Source organism: Galleria mellonella, unplaced genomic scaffold, assembly GCF_026898425.1.
Source record: "Galleria mellonella isolate WM207_F2 unplaced genomic scaffold, CSIRO_AGI_GalMel_v1 utg96, whole genome shotgun sequence".
Taxonomy (NCBI): Eukaryota; Metazoa; Arthropoda; class Insecta; order Lepidoptera; family Pyralidae; genus Galleria; species Galleria mellonella.
The window spans coordinates 5,418,062-5,438,440 of NW_026442179.1; the positions used below are offsets into that span (position 1 = coordinate 5,418,062).

The 20,379-nt window shown below is 34.0% G+C and overlaps 1 protein-coding gene across 1 annotated transcript; it reads left to right on the top strand.

The window, feature by feature from the left end:
* Positions 1–3,896: 3,896 nt before the first annotated feature.
* On the top strand, positions 3,897–6,574 carry LOC128202442 (uncharacterized). Its single transcript, XM_052902784.1, has 2 exons — positions 3,897–4,013; positions 4,272–6,574. The coding sequence occupies exon 2, from the start codon at positions 4,273–4,275 to the stop codon at positions 6,304–6,306; it is 2,034 nt and encodes a 677-aa protein (XP_052758744.1). The 5' UTR covers positions 3,897–4,013; position 4,272; the 3' UTR covers positions 6,307–6,574.
* Positions 6,575–20,379: the final 13,805 nt, after the last annotated feature.

Genomic DNA, 20,379 nt, shown 5'->3' on the forward strand with positions numbered 1-20,379 from the left:
CCAGAGAGACACTTTACACTGTACAAGCGGCTTCAGCCTCACATTAGTTGATGTCATCACAGCACCACACCGGTTTTCAACTTGTAATTAGGCAGTTAAACGCGCAGTTGATGTAATAATTTTTTTTTTCATAATATATAGGCACATAAAAATTTTTAAAAAATTTTAATCCGTTTCTGTTATGGTAGGTAACCTTAGTGTTTTATTATTATTTTTTATATTTTGGTACATAATTAAAGACGTCTCTATTTAACGCTAGAAGTCAAGTCAAATCAAACCTTGTGAAATACATAACAGAATTGTCAAAATAAGATACAAAATTGTACTTATGTACATACATATTTGTACATGTACATATATATGTAGGTATCTACATAATTAACATTAATTATCGTAATATTAGATGTATATAAAATAATATATTATGTAAAAAACATTTTTGCTAACAATCTATATATAAGAAAAATGTAATGGTTTTTTTACGCTACGGGATTGATAAGAACTAAGTTTTACAAAAGTTTAGTGGTATTGAAGTCTGGTCATCGTCATCACTCTCCTAGTAGTACTCATACATGACTTTAAATATTAATATATAACTTAAAATTGGACCATAAAAATTTCAAATGGATGTACCTGTTTTTTTATACAACTTAGAATGGCAAACAAGCTGACGGCCCACCTGATGGAAAGCGATAACCGTCGCCTATAGACATGACAGAGTATACCGTTTCGCCCATGATACCCCCCATGCGTTGCCATTCCTGAGGACTCAGATGTTATTCCTCTGTACCCTGTAAATTCACGCCATGTCTCACTTTTCAAACCGAAACTTTTGTACAAAGTCTCCCTCTGGAAACCTACTTTAAAACGATACATTAAACTAAATTACAAACATATTGATTTCAAAATTCAAAAGGTAATTCGCAAATCTCGAATGTTTATCACTAAATTATACTGTAGTCTATAGAAATACATTACGGCCCATAACATTACAAAACAGTCTTGCACTGTGTACTCGTAATCTCTAGCTTCCAGTTGATTCGCGTAACTTCAAGGCAACACGCGACAATCAGGCTTTGAGTAGGCGGCCGATTGTGAAGGCTTTACGTGTCCACATCGTAGCATTAGATATGCAGATTATTGCCAGCTACAGTTTCACCCATTTCAAATATGCTACCTTAGTTTCTAGTTCTGTATTCGCTTAAATAAAAAAATCAAGCAAAACAATCTTCAATTGTCCTATATTTTTTTTTAATGGATGATAATGGAATGGTAACCCCACCCGCGCTATCGGTATACACCGGCGGGGCACCAGTGAAGGATGATAGGTGAGGATGAAGTAGGTAAGTTAGCCCATCGTGACGAATTCAACAAGAATTGTTCACGATGGTTTCCAGGGGGAACCACGTGGAGGTCGAATTGTCCTATATTTCTTGCAATTTTAGGTTGCTGTTCGAGGAAGAGTATTCTTTCGTTGCTCGACTTCAATCCAATTTGTCATATAGTTCTGGCACAGAATGGACCAACCCTTCCTTTCCCATGAGCGTCGTAAGAGATGACTAAGAGACTTCAAAGGTTGGTGAATAGACAGCCGTATTCCTCTTAAAATATCATCAAAAGCCTAACTGCAGTTGCCAACCTGCCTGTGTGGCAACTATTGGCAAAAACCCCCCCTTATAGGGAAGGCCTATGTTCAGCAACAGACAGTTAACAGGTGATATGACTGAATGATTGAATTCATAAAATGCAAACATTGTCTTACACATAGACACTTTATGCTACAACATTAGATATTTGTCAACCAAAAAAACAAATTTTATTAACTGATTCAACAAGTAATTATTTTTAATGTTTATTTTAATACAGTATAATACTGTAACACGGTGTTTCCCAACGTGGGGCCCAATTAGGGGAGGCACAATTAAAAAAGGGCTCGAAGCGATTTTAACCCTCTTGCTTCGGGCCATTTAAATGCAATGCTACCGGTAGTAGATATCAGTGCCAAATTTAACAAAAAAAAAGTAAATAAAAAATGCTGTAAATATTTATTAGGTATAATGGCAACGCATAGGGGGGGGGGGGTATCATGGGCGGAACAGTATACTCTGTTGTGTCCATGGTACTGCTCATGTCTATAGGCGACGGTTACCACTTTCCATCAAGTGACCCATCAGCTTGTTTGCCATTCTAAGTTATATAAAAAAAAGTTACCAAAATATCAACTGGGCGATTAGAGTCGTCAAGTAAATTTTGTCGGGAAAAATTATGTATGGGGGCATAAAAATTTTAGAAATGTTCAAGTGGGGCATGGTACAAAAACTGTTGGGATACACTGCTGTAACACGTACACTGTTTAACAAGTAACAAAGGGTCGTCGGTTGTTTGTATTTATAGGTCATGTACCGAGAGCTATCCCAGTTTCTGGTAGTAAAATGCTTGCAGTGTTTTCTATAGCGTCCTATCTGGCAGTTACATACCCAGCTGCAAGGTTTGCACTTTATTTAATGTTTTATACAGTCACGGATTACTTTACCACAGTGGCTGTAGGTTTTTGTTCTTTATTGAATACTAGCTGCCCACGCCGGCTTTGCACGGGTGTACTAACGAACTTGTTATGTAATGAAGAAAATGGGAACAAATATTTGTCAATCTGTTAATTTTGTCAATATTTTTGAAAATCTTTCTACAGTTTTCTGTTTTACTTATTTTTTTTAATGTGCTTTTTTTTTTTCGAAATGCTTCACTTTTCTGTACGAATTGTTCTGACAATTCATTTGTATATTCGACATGAAGCTGTCATCATTCAGGGGGTGCGTGAGCCGTTTGGCATGAACTTGTACATTTACTAGTGTTGAGTGATGTAGTTCATGTTTAGGATGGCTGGGCTGTTTTTCTTGTATGGTGATAGTTTTATGGTATAAATTTCATTTAATCTTAATTATATATAATGTTATATACAGTAGAAAAATATCCTATATACGTATATGAATAGCTGTAATAGTAATAAATAGATAATTGCCCATTCACATATCGCTCATACCCGTCGAAAATCTATATTCTTATTTTTAATTATGATATTATATATATATATATATATATATATATATATATATATAATAACCGATCGCCGTGTAATCACGACATAGAAAAGAAAGGAACTACAGGAAATTTCATTTCCTGTAGGTGTCGTAAGAGGCGACTAAAGAAACTTTGACGGCAGCGTCCTTTTTAAAACATCCAACCAAGCGTAGCAACAACTAACAAAACTCCCATTATGGGAATGTTTTATGTCCAGCGGTGGACAATTAATGACAGATATGATGATGATAGATCGATGTTTAATTAATGTAATATATTCATCACTGGAGCAATATATAGTGCAATTACAATATATATATATATATATATATATATATATATATATATATATATATATATATATATATATATATATATATATATATATATATATATGCCCAACACTAAGATGTAGGTGTAACGATGCTGTTATTTTATACAGCTTCATTGAAACTTGCGTATTGAAGGGCTTGATATTGCGGCAAGATACTTATTGAATGCTAAACTGGTAGCCTGGTCCAGTAGGTCGGCTAACGGCTAAGAACTGATTGTTAACATTCTCCCCTACACCCAGGTGGGCCACGTACGGTCGCCATGGAGGCCTTTATGTAGAACATAGATAGCTCAGACCTACTCTTGAGACTAAAGGACGATCAAAGATATAAATAAGTGTAGTCGTAGGAATCTTCCGCTCCTTAAAAAAACTTAAAAGAAAAACAATTTTTTAAAAAAATATATATATATATATATAAAAAAATATATATATATATATATATATATATATATATATATACCATGCCTATATACTAAGTGCACGTTAGACAACGGAGTGACCGGTGCGTGAAGGGGACGAGGGACGGGTGCGCATGCCGCCCCGCGCAGTGCATTTTCTAGAGCCGGCAAGAGTGTACGCGCAAGTGGTGCGAAAATTACACGTAAGTAATGTTTTAGATTTTACTTAGTTTTAGTCTCATTGTTCGATTTTTAAACTTACGAAACATAATTTCTCTGTATAAATGTTTAGTGGTATTAAGTTTCACGTAGTGCCATTGTTTTTTTGTTTGCATCACCTTGTTTTTCTACATAACCTAAAACAACAGTCCACCTACCATTGGGGCACAAAGGACCGCGGTGGACCTTTAAACCCCACGAATTATTTTGATTCTATGTATTAATTTCTATTTTATTTTCAGAATGCGGAATTATAAAAAAACCACTGAGCGTGGTACGAAGTCCGTTGAGCTGATGAAGCGAGCGGCTGATTTAGTCGCAAATGAAGATAAATCAATAAGGCAAGTTTGTCGTGACTATGAGATTAGCAGAACTTCATTGAAGAGATTCATGGCGCGGTTAAAGGAAAATCCGGAGTCGCCAAAATTTGGCTACGGCACTCCCAGATTAGTGTTTAACCAAGAACAAGAAACTTCTCTCTGCGAGTATTTACTGACACTTGCACAAATCTTTCACGGTATAGGCCCTAAAGATGTTCGTCGCTTGGCTTATGAATGCGCTGTAAAATATAATTTGAAGATTCCTGAGGTATGGCACACAAATAAGATGGCTGGAAAGGACTGGCTGACGGGATTCTTGTCAAGGAATGACCGTCTCTCTATCAGGAAGCCAGAGGCTACTAGTTTGAGCAGGGCCACCTCTTTCAATCGAACGAACGTTTGTGAATATTTTGATAAATTGGCACACGTGATGGATCGTCACAAATTCAGAGGTTCGTCTATATGGAATGCTGATGAGACTGGTGTCTCGACTGTAAATAAACCTTCAAAAATAATTGCAGCCAAAGGGAAAAGAAACGTCGGGTCTGTCACATCTGCTGAAAGAGGAACTAATGTAACATTGTTGGTAGCTGTTTCGGCAACTGGATCTTCGATACCTCCAATGTTCGTATTTCCAAGAAAGAAATACCAAGATCATTTCGTGCGAGATGGGCCAGCAGAATGTATTGGTGCAGGAAATGCAAGCGGCTGGATGACTGATACGGAATTCTTGCTTTTTATGAAACATTTCATCACTTATGTGAAGCCAACTAAAGAGTCGCCAGTTTTGCTTTTACTAGACAATCACAGTTCGCACTTGTCAGTGGAAGTGTTGGATCTAGCGAAAAATAATGGAGTAGTGATGCTGTCGTATCCTCCTCATTGTTCCCATAAGCTGCAGCCCTTAGACGTGTCTGTTTTCGGGCCGTTTAAAAGGTATTTATCGTCAGCACAAGATTCATGGATGCGTGGCCACCCAGGAAAAACAATGAGCATTTACGATATCCCAGGCATCGTCCGAACAGCTTTACCTTTGGCACTGACTCCCAACAACATCTCGAAAGGGTTTCAAAAAGCTGGGGTTTACCCGTTCAACCGGGAAGTGTTTGATGAGTCGGACTTCGCTCCAAGTTTTGTGACAGACCGACCAAATCCGAACAATCCAACAACGTCTTCTGTACCTAATGAGTCACAGCCGCCTATGTCTACAGAGCCCCAGTTGCCTATTTCTCCAGGTTCACCAAGTTTGTTAATTTCTTCGCAGCCCGAAGTTGTAGCAGTTGTTTCAGCAAGTATATCTCCTGTATCTCCTTCTCAGTTGTCTACAGTAGGGCCTCAGTTGCCTACCGTCTCAGTTTTGCTGTCCTCAAGTGACCTAATGTTGTCTTCTACAGCTGCTGTTGAAAAAGATTGTCTGCCATTAAGGTCCTGTACAGTTCCATCTTCAAACATTGAGCCTCAACCATCTACGTCAGCTTCATCCTTGTTTGCTCAGCCATCAATATTTTCTCCGGAATCCATCAGGCCTTTCCCTCAGGCAGGACCGCGTAATGTTACCAGCAGGAAACGACGAAAGGCAGCTATATTAACAGACACACCTGAAAAGGAAGCGTTGTCTTTGGAACAAGAAAATAAAAAGAAGAAGAAAATGGTCTCTCGTAAAAAAGCTGTCTCGAAGAAAAATAAACAAGTGAAAAAAAAGATTTTACAAGAAAAAGATACAAATAAAAATAAACAAGTGAAAAGAAAGATTATACAAGAAAAAGATACGAGTTCGAGTTCTGAAGAAGAAGAATGTCTTTGTCTGGAATGCTGCGAGTCATTTGCTGACAGTGTTGCAGGAGAAGGCTGGATTCAATGTAATACCTGTAAAGGTTGGGCCCACGATAAGTGTGCCAAACATCACTCATCATCTCTTGCATACGAATGTAAGAATTGTCAGTCTGATGAAGATTAGTTATTAGTTTTTTGTTGAAAATACTTATTTTTTTAAATTGTTTAAGTTGCTAAAGATGTTACCGATTTCTTTTATGAATATGTACGATTTTGAGATACTACAATTGTTTTAAGATGTTACCTTTATCAAGATCAAAAAGACCAAAGACCTAAAGATTTGTTATTAAGACTGATTATAACTGTGCCTTATAATTATATAACTTAGTTACCAGTGCAAAATAGGTCGCAACATATCTGTCGATTAAAATATAATAAATATAAAGATTATTTATTTTTATTTATTTCCTACATTTGACCACAAAATATGATTTAGTTGTCGTGGTTCTTTTTACCCCAAGACTGGTCCTTTTTACCCCACCTGCGGGGTAAAAAGGACCATTTGACATTACATTTTGTATCGCCCATATTGGGCGCATTGGTAAATTCTGGCCGTATTCACCTATGGCAACTTATAGATGAAGGATTAAACTTTCTATTATTATTAAAGTCTTTCCCAGGAACCTTAAACGTACGTAGTTATGACACAATATACGCAAAATGGACCTTTTAGCCCCGCCCTACCCTACTATACTATAATATATCCCGGTCACACGGCCAAAGTCGCGGACAAAAACTAGTGGGATATAAAAATTCGTTTCTTTCATCTCTCTTTGTAAAACAAATCGTAGAATTGCTACTAATAGCGTTGTCCTTATCAATTTGTCTGTTAATGGATATTTTATGTAAATGAACATGTATTTCGTGCTCTTCACTGATCTACAATGAAGATCGGAAACCACACATATAATGTTCCATGCAAATAAATATTAATTTAATTTTATACAACATTCTAACTGGCTTCATCTGTAAATATCTATATTATGAATACGTGAAGCAAATATTTTGTACCATCCCCTTTTTACGAAAATTGGGCGAATAGAGGAGTATGAAATTTGGCACACTTATAGTTTATATAGAGAAGGAGTGTAGAATGCTAATATTTTTTTTAATTGTGTATCAATAATATATTAAAACAATAAAAAAAAAATTACACACACTACCATGTATTTGACATACACACGTATATATATTTTTTATACAACTTAGAATGGCAAACAAGCGACGGCCCACCTGATGGAAAGTGGTAACCGTCGCCTATACACATGAGCAGTACCATGGACATAACAGAGTATACTGTTTCGCCCATGATACCCCCATACGTTGCCATTCCTGAGGACTCAAGTGTTATTCATCTGTACCCAGTAAATTCACGCCATATCCCACCCCTCAAACCGAAACGCAGCCATGCAAATACAGCTGTTTTACGGTTGAAACACGAATGGGCAGAGGTGCCCAAGCAAACGACTTTTGTACAAATATATATACTCTTTTGTTTATCGTTAAAGTCTATGGTCAATATGAGAATAGATTAATATTGTTTGTTTTTAATATTATTTGTCTATAGTCTTACTGAATGTCAAACGTAACCATAATAAATTAATTTATTACAATATATGTTACGGTCAAATTTCGACCACGGAGCGACCACTAGTTTATTGAAATGAAACTAAAGAAAACTATAAAGAAATTAAATTTTCAACTAAATTAATCATGGAATAAGAAATAAAATATTACTGAATCTATGTTTTTTTTTTTTTTTATTTAATATGGCAAGACTTTTTTCGATCCACACGTACAGTTCCATAATAATACTTTAACGACCTGACAGTTTTTTTTTTTTTCAAATAAAAAATGATAACTCACTTCCATATAATGAATACAAATATGTTGGAATGTTCATACAAATATGTAGATTGTAGATAGATATCTACTTACCTGTAATTTAAAATGTTAATCACTTTTGTCATAAAGATAAACAGGTTTGTACTGTATTTAAGGTGTTTCTACATTATTTCCACAGTAAGTGTCAACGAGCCAGTGTTCAACATTTACATCTACAAGTTGATCACTCGTTACATTTCTGACGTCTTTTTCTTGCTGCAATTTGCGTCATCTAATATATAAAATTCTCGTGTCGCGGTGTTTGTTACCAAACTCCTCCGAAACGGCTCAACAGATTTTTATGAAATTTTGTGTGCATATCGGGTAGGTCTGAGAATCGGCCAACATCTATTTTTCATACCCCACAGTCGGAAGGGTGACCCACCCCTAAATATTTTTTTTTGTTTTTTTGACAAATTTACTTATTTTTATTTTATTATGATTTAGCATTGAATTCAAATTTTCACGCTTTTACGATCAACCCCTGTTTTTTAATCACGATTTTTATACGCCGCAATAGGGTTGCAAGATAGCAATCGAATATAATAATTGTAGTACGATAAATTTTCATGTATAGTTCTCGAAATAATGTATATGGTAAAACAACGTTTGCCGAGTCAGTTAGTAATAATATAAAATTATACCCTATTTAAATTGTAATATGTTTTGATTAACTATTTGATTGGTCACAACAGAATATCAGTGTTTTGCTCTTTTGAGGGCAAAGTAATAAACTGAACAAGTTGAAGTTACGGACTAGACCATTATTGGTGATTAAGTATTAACGTAGTTTTTAAATATACCTTCTAACAAAAATGGTTCCAACTTGTCTAAAAGAAATGAATTATAATAAATTTCATTTCGTTGGTAACTTTTTAAAGTTATTTTTTGTTTATTTGCTCGTATTGGAGTATTAATACTGGTTGTTAACACTGTTTTTTAGAACATGTATTGTTTTTAAATTCGTTTTGTGTGTTAGTCTTTTATAAAACGTGTCTTATGTTTTTCCACTAAACCGAATATTTTATATTACAAATACATATATATACATACATATATATGTGTGTGTGTGTGTGTGTGTGTTTGAGTACTGCATTCAGCTATTTACATCAGCTCGCTGTATAAACTTGTAGAAAATCTCTAAAATAATAGAGTTTTGAGCACCTCCTCGTCGTTTTTCAATATAATACATAACTGTTATGTATTATATTGAAAAAGCTAAAATGGAAGAATATAAATGTTGGTTTAATAGATCTAACACGAGCCAGAGATTCGTGAGTTTAAAATAAATAAGAATCACCATCGTGCCATCCTCTTTTCTCTGCTAAAATAATATTTAAATGTCTGAAAATGTCAAACGCGGAACCACCCCACGCCGTCAATCCGCCATTATAGTGTCCCTGACGATCAAGCTCGACTGCTTGACAGTTGAATCCGACAACATCACGATTTGCGCAAGAGCACGCGCCGCGTGACATATGTAAAATACTTGGAAACACATCTGCTACCGTTATAATTCTTATTTCGAACAATTTAAAATATATTTTCGATTGGTTTTAATTTTAAACTTATGTTTATAAAAGATCATTCGCATTTAAATATCAAATATAGTAGGTAGATAGGTATAAAATGCATCTGCTTGTTTTAAATGCTCCGAGATCATGAGTCGAGTGCACTAAATCTTTAATGGTATTTGATTAAATCGACTGTGAAGAATCCAATGTAACATTTACGGTGCACTTTTAATAGTTCATTGATCCCACGGGAACCGGCCGTCAATATGTTTCATAGAGTTTTATCGCGGTGTAGAAATAACTTTTTAATGCCGATATTGATCCACGCACTCACAAATCGGATATAGCGTGCTCACTTCTTAATATTTTTTTTGATGCATGATAATGGAATGGTAATCCTGCTCTATCGGTATACGCTAGCAGGGCACCAGTAAAAGATGATTGGTGAGGATGAAAAGGCAGGGCAGTTAGCCCATCGTGAAGAATTCAACGATAAATTATTCACGATGGTTTCCAAGAGGAAACGTGGAGGTCGACCTGATAAAGTATATTGATAGCGATGGGGACTAACCTCCCCATTAGTAACAATCCCTCCCCCTACTTCTTAATATTGATGATACCCCCCATGCGTTGCCATTCCTGAGGACTCGGGTATCATTCCTCTGTACCCAGTAAATTCACGCCGTATCCCACCCTTCAAACCGAAACACAGCCATGCAAACACTACTGCTTCACGGTTGAAACACGAATGGGACAGAGGTACCCAAGCAATCGACTTTTATACAAAGTCTCCCTCTGACTCAATCACACGAAAAATTTCAAGTAGCGAATTAATGACAACAAAAAGCTATAAGCAAATCCATCGGCCAAGTTAATTTCTTTGTATTTCATTATTGTTTTCTTTCAACAACATTGATTGATGAGTTCCCTGCAGGTACTCTTGGCGAAGGTGAAAATGTCAAATGTTATATCGAAGGGTAAAAATCTTTTTATTCGGTTGGCATTATGACACAATGCAATGTGCTAAACTTAATTTAAATTCGTCCAACTGTCTACGTGCGATTGAATAACAGACATTCAAAAATTTGCATCAATTTATGTAAAAAAAAAAATAATTAAATAACGTACGTTAGTGTTACACTAGAGTCACATTATGTTTATCAATTTTGTATTTATTAATTATTTGAAATTTTGAATGGATTTCATTAACATTTTTAAGCGACTAAATTTTAGTGTAGATAGATAGATAGATACTCTTTATTGTTTCCTCCAAAAGATTACAATAGTAAACTTATTATAAATATAAACAATTACAAGAAATAATCACAATGAGAAAAACAATGGGCGACCTTATCGCTAAGAGCGATCTCTTCCAGGCAACCTTTGGATGGAGAGGAGTAATTATAAACAATTTGGTGGTGTAGGTACATTGTCTCAGTGCTAAAGTCAGCGAGTATTATTAATACAAAAAAAAAAAAAAAAAATTAATACTTCTTTATTTTTATAATCAAATTCCTAATATGAAAGGGAGGAAGTTAGGAATGGTAGTATTATATCGATTGTCACACCAAACATCTTAAAGGGCATAGGCAGAGACAATTTAAAACCTCAACAACCCGGACAATTTACTAATCGGGTTTTTTTATGCGTAAAAATGGAATGGTAACCCTGCCTATGCTATTGGTATACGCTGGCAGGGCACCAGTGATAGGTGATAGATGAGGATGAAGGCAGGTCAGTGAAGAATTCGACAAGACATAACCACAATGGTTTTCAGGGGAAACCGTGTAGAGGTTGGCGTGATAGGGAATATTGCTAGCAATGGGGCTGTCAGAACCCATTATTAACAACTCCTTCCCATCCCCCCTATTAATCGGTTCTTTCTTCCTAAGCTTAAGGCTAGATGAACATATCAATTAGAGGCGTATTCAGCTTTTACAGATAAAGTGTTAATATATACTAAGTAACAATCATACAATTAGTGAAGACTTAATTATTAATCTATATTATTAACTAGCGGCCCGTCCCGGCGTCGCACGGGTGGACATTTTTAACATTTCCCTTCACTGCTCTGCTCCTATTGATCGTAGTGTTATGAAAAGTATACTATAACCTGCCCAGCAGTATGAAGAATAATTGTACCAAGTTTCGTTAAAATCCGTCGAGTAGTTTTTGTTTCTATAACAAACATACAGACAGACAGACAAAAGTTTTACTGATTACATTTTTGACATCAGTATCGATCACTAATCACCGCCTGATAGTTATTTTGTAAATATATTTCATGTACAGAATTGACCTCTCTACAGATTTATTATAACTATTTATAGATAAGCTTAGTAAACTGCACCAAAGATGTCGATATCATGGTCAACGTTTACGGCTTTATTATATTAATAATACAGATATTATTTGAAGAGGGGCTTTTTTCATACAGAAAAGCCTTTGACACTACGACCTTTCCATTATCTTTTGTGCTTAATAATACAGATAACTATTGGGTGTATATTATTTAGTTCTCTCTATAACCTTCATTCAGCATCTAACAAACATCCAAACAATGTTTACAAGCTTTCACATATTTTTTACTATTCCCAATAGACACTTACTATAATGGTTGCTCATTAATTTTATGGAATTTCATTAGTTAAAATCAAAGACGCCTTTACAAAACAACGTTACGTTTAATATCTCGAATGCGGAATTAACCCTACAGCGGGTGGGTCGAGATATGCGAGGCACGCCGGGTGGAGATGCATAAATCGACGATCGGCGAGTTTTTGTGCGTTTTTGAATGCCATTGTGTCAGGTATAAGCTATGGTGTCCATGCTGTAGCCACCGCCGGGACACCGCCGCCACACGCTGCGAATGCCTGCACAAAAGGCCCGTTCAGAATCGATACATTCCGAATATACTTTTAACAATAATAGCCAGTTACATAATGTGATTTTTTTTTAATAACACGATGTATGATTCGATTTTTTTTTTTTTATATATTTCACAATATTTATTAGCACGCATTGAAAACTCTTCATAAATAAGTACTAAACGGTAATTGGAGAGTGCATTGACCAAAGACAATTTATTTAAATGTTACACTAGCTGTTAACTGCAGTTTCACCCACATAAACTCGTCTTTCATATATTTATTATCGTTAAACTCTATAATTTTTTTTATACTGATTAATAATAATTAGTTAAATGAAAAAATCACTTAAAAAACATAATGATTATGATATTTTATCGTAAACTTTAGTTAAAATACCTTTATATATCTCCTTAACAATAAATGTACTTTGAGAACGTGAAAACTATGGGAGGATCTAGTGTTTATGAAATAGATGCGTGTTAAATTTAGCGGAGAGGCACGCAATTAGTACATTAAGCTTAAAGTAAATTAACTCTTCATCCATAGACAATTTCTTCAGTTGAACGTCCATAAACCTATTTTAATTTTTTAAGTGTTTTACTTTTTCTTTCCTACTAAGTTCTCAATTTCATCCCGATAGAAACTAATAAAAGTAATAAATGTAGATATAAAATAAATAAATATATTAATAGAAATATTCTTAGTTAAGAATTGAATGTACAAGGTTTTTGTTTTACTGAATAAGGTGGTAACTCAAATAAATATACCCGTATAAAGAAAATTATCCAACAATGTTAAACTCATTCTTTCGTGTAAAAAAGAATTAAATAATGGTATTACATTTTAACGTATAAATGTTAGTCATATACGAGAGTTCTATTATGCTTTTTAGAATACTTTTATATAAATTTTGAATTTTCGTGAACAATTTTTATATGACTTATTAACGGCCCGTCCCGGCTTCGCACACGTGGACATTTTTACAACATTTTAAAAAGTGGTTATTGTGACATAACGATAATAGTTGGGCATATAGTGTCGCGAAGTTTTTTGTAGTTATTCATATTCTCTTCAATATTGTAGAACATACTTTTGTTCTATCACCAATAGTTTCCGCAGCGCACGCGACCAAAGATATTTTATAGCATTTTTTGTACACATTGAGTTACGTTACTAAAGTTTTAGTAAGGATCCCTTATCTTTTCTAGTAATAAATATAGCCTACGTTGCTCAGGATGAATGTAGCTTTCTAATGGTGAAAGAATTTTTGAAATGGGCAAAGTAGTTTTTGAGTTTTTTCATTACAAACATACATGTACACAAAAATACAGAACTTTCCCCTTTATAATATTAGTGTCGATGTAGAAGAAGTATAAACTCGTTGTCACCGTAGCGCAGGACCATCTGCCGTCCAGTATCGGGTTGTAGTTAATTGATTTCGACTGTTGTTGATGGAAATTTAGATCGGCCGCTCATTCCGTTTAATGAGTTTTAAAAGCCTCTCGTTTGAAACTCGATATGGTTTTGTTTTAAACCAATAAAAAGCAGTATCCAACAAATTTTTATGGCATCTATTATACATAAATCAATGTAGACGAGATAGTGACCAGTGCAGTCACGATTCAGTTTTTTTTTTCTGTTTATTTTTATTAAAAGTTTATGGGTTTTTATATTTATAATAATATTTATAATATTATTATCAAATGCATATAAATTGTATAATATACAAAGCATTTAATATTATTTCGTATACTCCCAAGAATCTAACCCCACATTTGAAAATTAATAATTAATATTTACTTATATAATAAATGTATATCCAATCGAATATATTCAATCTAGAAAGTGATGGTATATTATATATATATATATATATATATATTTATTTATTTATTTACAGTTTTATAGTATTACATATACATATAGTATTTACAGTTATTTATTGGTTAAAACTAATAAGAATTTATTTCCACGACTTTCAGAAATTTTTAAACGCAATCGACGTGATAATGATAAGTTATATCTAAAAAAATCTAGTACAAAACTTATGCACGATAGTATATTATGTATGGCACCAAAAATCTATAATAAAATACCAAAATCTATAAAGCATGCACCAACTAATGTATTTAAATATAAATTAAAAAGATTCTTAATCGATAAATGTTACTACAATGTATGTGAATTCTTTAATGATAAAATTTGACAAAACCAATATTTATTTATATTTATTAACATCATTGTCACGTCGTTCTTTTATTCTTGCCTGACAATTATTATTATTATTTATTTAAATGTATTTAAAATTAGAATGTGATGACGATTAATTGTATAAAATTGACTTGATGTATAACTTTGGACTTTCCATGTAACTACATATGTTTGTATGCCGTACAGGCTGAACATGTCGAACGATATTGTATTGTCAACATCTGCATGTATTTATACGCGTGTTTTACAAATAAATAATCTTGAATCTTGTACTTAATCGTTTATTCACACACAAATTTACATTTCATATGAACAACACTTGTAACAGTGATTGAAACAAATTTTAACATGAGCCCCTTTATAAAACGCATACCTCAAACATCGGAGCGTATTGTAATTTATCAACTTTAATTCCATAGACATGACAGTAGTTATATTACCTGGTAATAATTTCGGAGAACTACCGGCCTACACGGTAATATCGTAATGTCTGTAGCGCGCCGGGCCCCGGGTGCCCCGCGGTCATAATCAAATATACATATATGTTACAGTGAAAACTCTTGACCAGTCAAAAGTACTATTGACTAGCAAAATCAGTCAAAAGTACTTTTGACTGCAAATTCGCGGTTAAAAGTACTTTTGACTGACGTTCTTAGTCAAAAGTAGTTTTAACTGCAATAAAGCACCAGTCACAAGTATTAATAACTCGTTAGATGAAAAAAAAGATATTTATTAAATGTGAAATCGTTTATTACGAAAAATTTTACATTACACTCAATACAAAGAAAACATACTAACCTAACCTAGTCTAATTTAAGTAAATTTGGTTAAGTTAGATTAGGAATTTTTAAGACTTTTGACTGATACAACTAGTCAAAACAACTTTTGACGGAGGGGAAAGGGATTGTTAGTAATGGAGACTGAGAATCTTATTGCTAGCAATATACCCAACCAGGTCGACCTCCTCGCGGTTCCCCCTGGAAACTATCATGGTTAATTCCTGATGAATTCATCATGATGGGCTAACTGGCCTGTTTTCATTCTCATCGATCACCCTTCACTGGTGCTCCGCCAGCGTATCCCGTTAGCGCAGGCGGGGTTGCCATGCCATTTTCACTGTTTTTTTCACACTTTTAACTGTTATTTTAGAAGTTTTTAAAAGTATTATTGACTAAAGCATACGGTCAAAAGTACTTTTGACTGATTTTGCTAGTACTTTTGACTGGTTAAGAGTTTTGACTGCAACATATATACACTAACACGCAAATGTTAATTTATGAACTGTTGTAACTTCCATCTTCAGTGTAGATTTTGTATAAAAAAAAAAACAATTTTCGATGAAAATAATAAATGATTATTTTGTACGTATGTATTGTATTTCATAGACAGGAAAGATTGCGTGTAAATTTGAAATTGTTATATTTTTGGCAATGCGCTTGACTACATTGGTCCTTGTTCGTTTATCGGGACTAACATTTATCCAAAACAATTACTAGTCTGCCAGTTTGTGTTGTTTGCATGGCTATGTTTCGGTTTGAAGGCTATCATCCTATCATATATACAAAGTCTCCCTCTGGATATATATATATATATATATATATATATATATATATATATATATATATATATATATATATATATCATACCAGAGGGAGACTTTGTACAAAAGTCGATTGCTTGGGTACCTCTCTCCCATTCGTGTTTCAACCGTGAAGCAGTTGTGTTTGCATGACTGTGTTTCGGTTTGAAGGGTGGGATATGGCGTGAATTTACAGGGTAGGTACAGAGGAATAACACCTCAGTCCTCAGGAATGGCAACGCATGGGGGGTATCATGGGCGAAACAGTATACTCTGTTATGTCCATGGTACATATATATATATATATATATATATATATATATATATATATATATATATATATATATATATATATATATATATATATATATAAAGCGCGTACAATAATTTGTTCTTATGACAGAGACACCTCGGTACATCCCGTTTAGTAGTCAACACTCTCTGTGAAGTTAGTGGGTTCAAGTGGGTAATACAGAGAAAATGTCAACGACCCCGTCACGTAAGTGGCTGATCTAAGACACTATTCGGGTATATTTTACGAAGACAATACACAATAGGATATCGTCAGTCGTTGACAATTTGTCTGAGTAATGAATGATGTTAGAATCAACCGTCCGGAGTTCGAAATAGGGTGTTATTATCTGTAATCACGATCATTCTCCATTGCTGAACATAGGTCTCCTGTTAACTAGTTGCCACGCTTGGCATGTGGGTTGGCAACCGCAGTTAGGCTTTGGTGATGTTTAAAAAAGGACGCTGGTATTAAATGATCCCTTGACCATTTAATTCTGTTAATCGCCTCTTACGACACCCACGGGAAAAGAAGGGTGGTCCATTCTACGCCGGGACCTAGGTCTCGCCCTATTGGGTAATTTTACCAGTAGTTGACAGGCAAGTTGGCAACCGCAGTTAGGCTTTGGTAATGTTAAAAAAGATGCCCCTACTCATCCCTTGACCATTAAGTTCCCTTAGTCGCCTCTTACGACACCCACGGGAATGAAAGGGTGGTCCATTCTATGCCGGGACCACAGGATATTATCTTTAATCACGTGTAATATGTAAACATGTTAGAACATTGTTACAATTATATCATTACTATTACCAATTATTGTTCCATAAACTGTCCTTGGACCGTAATCATTTTATAGATTCTGCTTGTATTTTTAATCGACTAAAGAAGGTTTTATTTCTGTAAGACCTAAACTACTAAACAAATATATCTGCAAGTATATCGTTTCAGTTGTAAACCAATTTGGTTTAAGAGGTAATAAACATAAAAAACACGAATCGAACCTCGTTTTTCTTAAGTCTGTTAATGAATCTATTGCAAATCTTTTGGAGGAAACAATAAAGAGTATCTATCTGTCTATAGAATTTCTATAAGCTCGCATACCGTAGATGTAGGCACCTATATAATGACTGTCATATTTTATTCAAATGGTGTTAGCAATATACCCGTAGAGATGTCTACCATCGAAATAGACTATCATCCTATCATATTATATATATATATATATATATATATATATATATATCATACCAGAGGGAGACTTTGTACAAAAGTCGATTGCTTGGGTACCTCTGTCCCATTCGTGTTTCAACCGTGAAGCAGTTGTGTTTGCATGACTGTGTTTCGGTTTGAAGGGTGGGATATGGCGTGAATTTAAACATAACACCTGAGTCCTCAGGAATGGCAACGCATGGGGTGTATCATGGGTGAAACAGTATAGTCTGCTATGTCCATGGTACTGCTCATGTCTATAGGCGACGGTTACCACTTTCCATCAGGTGGGCCGTCAGCTTGTTTGTCATTCTAAGTTGCATAAAAAAAAATATTATTTTTTAACTGTTTATGCAAATAAATTATTAATTGGTTAATTATTTAAACATATTAGTAACAACATATTAGTAAGCACATAAAAATACAGATCGCATTGCTGCAATTCTGTTGTGTTTAATTCATGCTTAGTTATTTCCATATTTATCAATCTACAAATGTGTCGCCATCTTAAATTTCATATTTTTTTTTTATTATTCAATTCATATTAAAATGTCAAGACGTGGACATATTTACATAATTATAACGTCATGTGTTTAAACGTAATAAATTACATAAATTACATATTTATGGTCGAGGTCGTTCACGATGGTTATGCAAAAATTCATTAAAATGTATTCATCATTTTATAATATATATATATATATATATATATATATATATATATATATATATATATATATATATATATATATATATACACCGGTGGAGTTTAATTTCCATCATTAAAATTATTATTTTAAATAACTGTTGTAAATAACTTAATTTTATAACCTAAATAAAGCAGTCTTCTGGTGAAAGTATTTCTAAATAATTTGTTTTATTAACTTAGTCTCCTGGTAAAGTATTTAATAGTAATTTAATTTATTAACTTAATTAAGTAGTCCTCTGGTAAAAAGATTTATAAATAATTCAACTTACTAACTTAATTAAAGTAGTCTTCTGGTAAAGTATTAATAAATAATTTAATAACTTAATTAGTCCCCTTAGTAAAGTATTCTTTATTGTACACAAAATATAATGTTAAGCACAATTCATTTTATACATAATGTACAAAGGCGAGCTTATCTCTAATAAGAGATTTCTTCCAGCAAACCTTTTCATGTGAATTGGATGTTATTTAAGAAAATAAAAATAGGCAGTCTTACGATCTGCGTACATTGTATAAATACATTCATAAGATATGTATTTATAAATAATTTAATTTACTAACTTAATTAATCTTCTGGTAAACAAATAAATTAATATACTAACTAAATTAAAGTAGTCTACAGGTAAACATTTTTTATAAGTTTACAATTTCATAGAATAATTACAAAAGACATTATGTCAAGTTGAATAGAGGCTATTGTTATGTCACAAAATATATAATAGCCCTTTGACTTTAGTTGGGAGGCAGTTTCATATGCTTCGAATGCACGCGTTCCCTGCAACCCACGCGCTACCCCATTTTGATTAATGGTAGGGCTCCAGCTACTGGTTTTACGTGTGAATAACACACGGACCATATAAATTTTAGGGAAAAAGATTACTAAGTTACTCAGATCAAGCGGATGATTTCCTTTACTGTAATATAATAAGAATATAAGAAGAGATAAGATAGAAAATTAGTCCTTATAGTTACTACAATGTATGTATTCTCGTCTCCATTTAAATATTCATTTCTAGCAGTAACCTAAAGCTTCACCCTCATGAATAAGTATCATGTATTCTAAATTGGGATATAAACTATCCGTGCGCAAAATTTCATCCAAATCCGTTAAGCCGTTTAAACATGTTTGAGTAACAAACATCTCAATAACTTTACAAACTTTTACATTTATTATATTATTGGGATTATCTTGAACCTTCAGAAAATATGTAGGCTACTTTTTTTTCTTTTATGCAACTTAGAATGGCAAACAAGCTGACGACCCACCTGATGGAAAGTGGTAACCGTGGCCTATAGACATGAGCAGTACCATGGACATAACAGATTATACTCTTTTGCCCATGATACCTCTCATGCGTTGCCATTCCTGAGGATGTTCCGGAGGAGGATTCCTCTGTACCCAGTAAATTCACGCCATATCCGTGCCCCATGCGTTCCTGCAACACCATTCCTGAAGACTCAGATGTTATTCCTCTGTACTCTGTAAATTCACAGCCATACCCCACCCTTCAAACCGAAACACAGCCATACAAACGGTAGAAACACGAATGGGACTTTTGTTCAAAGTCTCCCTATGGTGAAGTTTGTGCTATAAATTTACTTTTAAAGAAATGAACGTAGTCACAAGTAGTCGTAAATTAAAAAAGCTTAATACTTACTTAGTATTGCTATCACCCTATGAAGAATATAAAGTTGTAAACAAACTATCGAGTAACTACATTCCTAACGGTAGCATAACTAATCGTCTAAAATACTTACATGTATCAAAGATTACTTAACTAATTAGTAAGCCATACTTTATATTCAATTAACCATTAATATAAGGAGAGACTGATCGTCCTATTTGTAAATAACTACGGAGATAAAACGTTAAGATCCAGGGTTGAGATAGTGGACGTCGCTTGATGTACGACTTATAATGTGAGCTGT

Excerpts from the sequence above, each read along its gene's own strand:
- LOC128202442 (XM_052902784.1), top strand. The coding sequence starts at position 4,273 with ATGCGGAATTATAAAAAAACCACTGAGCGTGGTACGAAGTCCGTTGAG.